Below are 6004 nucleotides of genomic sequence, written 5' to 3'. Positions count from 1 at the left end.
CAAAAAAATATTTTTTTGTTTTTTATAAATATTATCAAGTTCAAAATTTTATTTTTTCACTCCTATCCCTCTCTCCCCTTCCCCCCACCCCAAAACAAAAAATATTTTCAATTTCATAAATTATATTCTACTCTAGTAAAAGTAAAAGATGTCTCTTAAAAATATTTTTCATTCATAAATCAAACACTAAAAATCATTTACCGAAAATATTTTCTATTCACCGACCAAACATGAGAAATTAAATCAAAAATTACTTATTTTCCAAGAAAACATTTTTCATGAAAAGCATTTTCCTTCGTACCAAACACACCCAAAATGCTTTATGCTAATGGAAAAAGAGAGAAAATTTGTGTACTAATTTCTTTTATTAATTAGCTTAATCTTCCCCCAAATCCACTTTTCCAATCTCCAGGTTACATTTTTTTTTTGGACTCGTTTTTTTTTATTATCTAAAAGTCCAATGAGTCGTTTCGGGTGAAGCCTATGGATCAAGTAAACAAATGGATTGGGCCATTTAAACTGCAGGTTACCTAAATGTGAGTTTGATTTTAGGGTTACTTACCAATATGTAGGGGTAACAAAAATTATTTTCAACAAAATGGACATATGTATGTAATGTATTGAAGGGGCGATTTCTTATCATAAAATTACACGATATATAAAGTCTGATTTTAGTTTAATAAATATATATATAAATATTGACATTTTTAACATAAGGTAAAATTTTAGTCAAGTGGTTAAGACATTATGAAAATTTTTAGTCTACTGGTATCGATATTTGCATATAATGCATGATATTGTATAATCATATATACATAATATATACCTATGTATTAAAGATGTTTTTAAAAAAAAATTAAAGATGTATTAGAAATGTAAAATTATTCACTGCAAAACGTCAATTTCTAAAGGACTCCTCATTGAGGTTTAATAATCTTTTTTTTAGTATAAATTACAATAGAACCCATTGAGATTGAGATACAAAACTGTTCAACTAACATTAACTAGCAAGGCCTTAATTACCTGTTCCCATTATATTTTTTTTCCAGATACTTGTAGTACCAAAATAGGCTTTAGTTCATTCCTGAGATACAAAAGGAACATTTTGTTGTGACTTTCAGTACTTTGAAGCCAATGATAAAATGTCAGTAGTAAACAAGTATTTTTCCAGAATAGCTGTACAGAACAAAGGATGGATATATATATAAATATGCCAACAATTTCGCTGCTCCTTTTTTTCCCATAACAGCATATTGTTTCTTCCTGTACAACCCCATACTTGTTTTTTGTTCATAAAAGATGTGTAATTTTTCCTGCCTTTTGTGTGACATCCCTTCTGCTTTCAAACTACATGTTCACTTGTTTGAGATGCCTTCATTTTTGTAGTTGTGTAACAAGGGGAACTTTTGATCTGGAGACGACTCGAGATCACTAGAATCATTATATTCAGACATCTCTTTTGCCTTTCCCCACATTACCGTATAGAATCCAATTGCAATTATCGTTGCTCCAACGATGCTGATTGTCAAACAAGAAAGTGGTTAATTCGATTACTGTACTTAAAGAAAATAAATGCAGAGTTGGGCACTTGAGTTTGTACCTTCCCAAATAAAGAGTATCTCCTAAGAGAATGACTCCCATGGCAACTGCAATCGCGATGGACAATGGTTTAAACATTGCTACATATACTGGTCCTTTCACGCGCAAAGCCCAGGTGTGAATTGTATTATTTAAGGATGAACCCAATATTCCCTGGGTGATGCAACGCATATCATTTCATCGTACATGAACAGACGTAGCAAAATATATAGTATAAAGATATAAAAGAAATCAAACTTATTTCTTGTTTTCACTTACAGAGCAGAGGATGGAGGCCAGTGCGATATCCGGTTTAATTATCCATTTGTTTGAGTCAGGTTCAGATAAAAATCCTACAATAGCAGCTAGGATGCTAACAGTTAAGTTGTAGAAGAAAACTACCGTCACTTCTGCTGGATACACCTTCATAATCCATGTCTGTCATAAAAAAAAAACTCTCTATTCAGGGACCAAGTCTCTGTAAAAAAAAAAAAAAACTTGCCCACACAATGAATCACGAGTCACAAAATAAAGCGAGAATATACATATGAAAGAAAATTGTATATAAGACACGTATGTTGCGAAATTTGCTTGTTGTAAACATTGAGTAGGAGTAAAATAAGAATATCATACCTGAACTATATACCACATTGGGACTAAAAAATATTCAGTTGTGAGGAAAAGGCCACCAAGCATCCAATTCGATTGAGATGAGCTGAGAGGTTGACGTAGTAAATTGGGTGTGGATGTGGTAGGCACTAATATTTTTGGGCCTTTGTATAGAGTTACTACGAATGCTCCAGCTATGGACACCACCGTGCCCAACACTTTGGCTCGAGTGGTTGATCTTTTCAACTGTATCTTCTCCATCCTGTTTAAAAGATCCACTCATCAAATTTCTTCTTCTAAAACATAAAACCAGAGAGACATTTTTTGAACTTGACACCACAGGTCTAATTATGAAAATGACGAACATTTAAATACAATCCACACATGAGTTTATTTTTGTAAAATAGCGTGAAATGAATTAGTTATTACCGTTGGCCTGTTTTGAGGTCACTCTTTAAATTTAGTCCCCATTAGTCAAATTGAGATAGCTTTGCCCTTTGAAGTAGAGTTGGATGAATTTTTCTTTTACAGACCAGTTTAATCCAGGGAGCTTATAACATCGATGCAATTATAATAGTGGCCTCGAAGGGTCATTTATGCAAATGGTTCGATATTTTTTCCAACATTTGGCCTACAACCTTTTGTTTTTAAATAATGGATCAAATGGCCTACATGCTACAACTTAGATATCAGTAATCTTAGTCAAGTTTATCCTTTATTTCAACTATTTTTTTCGGTTGGAAAAAAATGCTGGATGCTGACAAAAGATATCAACAACTTGACAAAATTGGAGATTAAAAAAAACAATCTAGTTTCATTATAGTGGGGACAAGAAAATTAAGAAAATGACCTGAAATTAGGACATGAGATTATTAAAGAGAACCTGAAAATGACAGCCAAGACGAAAGTAAAAGCAGGGACGAGATTGCTGATGGCGGAGGCAAGCGTTGGAGAGGCATAGATAATGCCTGTATACCCCATTATCTGTGATGTACACCTGCACTTCCAATTATGCACTATAATAGTATACATTATGAAAAAGCAAGAAAACATAATTATATTTTGTTCTTGGACTATTTAGTTAAAATTTACTAGAATAAAACACCAATGAATGATCATCAAAGCGTATAGTCTAAAATGTTACTGGTGTTGGTTGGATTTCCACTTTACCCTGAATAATTTGCACCGTATGGCCTTTTTTAAGGTTAATCTTTATATTCTGTCACTCTCGTTGCAATATTTCGCCTTTAAAAGCAAGTGGATGCATTTTCCCTTTTCACAGGCAAATTTAGCCAACTGAATTAATGTGAAACGAATATATGTGGTGCCCTCAAAAGAGGCATTTGCGCAAATGCCCAGTCCCATCTATATTAGTAATGAAATAAAAAGTAAAGGACAAAACTTTACAAGAATTCTTATTGACATTGTGCCTTAGTAAATTTCCACATATGAAATAGAATTACTATTGAAGTATCAATCAACTTGTACTTTAATCTCAAATTATTGAAGTTGACTTTTTGATCTCTCTTTATTGGTTCAGCACTAACTTTAACAATTGAATTCTGTCAAATTAGGCTTTGGACCGATCTAACACTCCAAAAGTTAGCTTAAATGAACGAGGATTGCTAAGAGACCGATACTATGTCAAATTAGACTTACGGCCTAAATGATCATGTTCTCATTCTAATCAACAAATTCAATTGATTTACTCATTTATAAGACCAACAACATCAAATTATCCTAATTTCACAAAAAAATTAATTTTTTTTGGGGGGTTTAGCATAGCTACAGTGAAAAAAACAAGAAAAATAGTCAAATTATTACCCGATAACTCCAAGAAGAAAGATTTTGGCAAGAATCGAACAATTGAGAGGTGGAAGTATTCTTGATCTGCAATTAGATAGGTTCCAATTTTGGAAAACCCCATCAGATTCTTGATCAAATTTTACAAACATGCAATACAAAAAAAAAACAAAAAAACAGAGCATGTACCTGGTGGAGAAGAAAGGAGAAGGAAGAAGTAGAAGAGCCGCAAGACCATAACTATAAACAACAAAGACATGATTACTCATGCCTTTGTTAGTAGCAGCTTTGTAAAGTGTATTTAATCCAACATTTATACATTCCATAGTCACCATAGCTGCAAATGGTAGAACTTCTTTGTAAAAAGTTGTCTCTCTGTTATTGCTTCCCATTTTTCCTCTCTTTTTTTCTTCAAAATCTTCAACTTCTACGCGTGGCGGGCATGAGCTTTACATAAAAATCTGATATTTATTCAATAAATACGATATGTTATGGACCAGGATTAAAGTAACTGTTTTTCTTCAGCTAAGCTTACATTGGAATTAAAGCAACTATTTTTTTAGCTAAGTTTTATAGGGAAAATTAAAGATGAAAATTTTTTACACTTTTTTTATTCCTAAGGTCCCACATTAAAGATGACATTTTTTTATTATTAAAATAATTTAGACCAAAGGTTGTGCAAATTTCGTAATTTCTAACCATCTATTCATCAAAAAGTATGTTTTTTTTTCATTTTCTAATCCGACAGCACTTTCAACTTGCAAAAGTTATTTTCGAATCAAACCTTCTTTGTACAATTTGTAACTAGACCAAGACTAAATATATTTAAACCTAGTTATGTTAGTATGGTTAGTTGAACGAAGTCATTATTTGTGTTTGTTTAATTGATGTGGGGAAGTGCGAATAAAAATTGATTCATTATATTCATTGTTGTTAGTTTTATCTATCTATGATCTCAGATTGGAGTGTAAAATTTTTGTTAAAACCTAGTTATACAGGGAGTTTTAAAATTTTATGTAAAAATATACTTGTATTTGGTTGAAATTTAATAATTGATAACATATCATTTTGCCGAAAGGGAATTAGTTAGTGCATATAATTGTGATGTAATTAAATATTAAAAAAAAACATTAGATGAATGGGCACGCTAAGTGGGAGTTATCCTTATGAGAGATGAGAGTTGCTTGTGGAAGTGATAAAAGGATGAGTGACTATTATAGTGTGCTTTTGTGTGATAAAGGGGCAATCTACTAACTCTACATAATTGGTTTCCTTTTGAATAAACGACAAAAGAGCAAGTGAAGTTTGGAGTAATATTTGGGTCGATTAAATATGACTTTGTGTCAGCAAAATTATAATGTTTTTTAATAAACTGATTTTATATGTAGTTATACTTGAATACGAAACGTTTAATTAAATATAAATAAATAGCTACTACTCTATCGTACCTTATCGGATATAATTGGCATCCATTCAACTAAAAAAAAAAAACCAAGTGAAGTGTGGAGTGGAACTCTAACACTGTGGAAGGTGAATGGTGACACTAATTGATTGTTGACATTTCGACAATTTATTCGCTTTCCCTTCAATTATTGATACTTTCACCACTACAATAATGCTTATTAAAAAAAAAAAAAAAAGGAAAGGGTCTCATATATCCCTCAACTTTGTCATTTGGAGCTGATATACCTTTTGTTATGAAAGTGGCTCATATATACCCCTATTTATAAACAAATGGCTCACATATACCCTTTTTCTCTAACGGAAATGAAAAAAAAGATAATTTTAATATAACTTTTTATTATTTTTTCTACAATATATAATCCCATAAGAGTAAATTTAATTCTCGTTAAACATATTTTTTTGACTTTTTTTTGTTTAAATGACTAATTTAGAATATTATTTTGATAATCAAATTTATTTATGTTTCACTAATATTCTTGTAAAACTTATTGTAGATGACCAAATTTTTTTCTTCAAATACAAAAATCAAATTACAATATAGACAAAAAAA

General features: G+C 31.2%; 1 protein-coding gene across 1 annotated transcript; it reads right to left on the bottom strand.

Annotated features, from left to right (window-relative positions):
• Positions 1 to 920: 920 nt before the first annotated feature.
• Positions 921 to 4590, bottom strand: LOC107008666 (WAT1-related protein At3g28050-like). Its single transcript, XM_015207799.2, has 7 exons — positions 4180 to 4590; positions 4012 to 4077; positions 3071 to 3184; positions 2212 to 2449; positions 1858 to 2016; positions 1601 to 1752; positions 921 to 1518 (listed from the first exon to the last, which is right to left on the bottom strand). Exons 1-7 carry the CDS (start codon positions 4380 to 4382, stop codon positions 1356 to 1358), a joined length of 1095 nt encoding a protein of 364 aa, XP_015063285.1. The 5' UTR covers positions 4383 to 4590; the 3' UTR covers positions 921 to 1355.
• Positions 4591 to 6004: the final 1414 nt, after the last annotated feature.

Source organism: Solanum pennellii, chromosome 2, assembly GCF_001406875.1.
Source record: "Solanum pennellii chromosome 2, SPENNV200".
NCBI classification, from domain to species: Eukaryota; Viridiplantae; Streptophyta; class Magnoliopsida; order Solanales; family Solanaceae; genus Solanum; species Solanum pennellii.
Note: the sequence above shows the minus strand (reverse complement) of the source record. Positions and strands in the feature narration are given on the sequence as shown.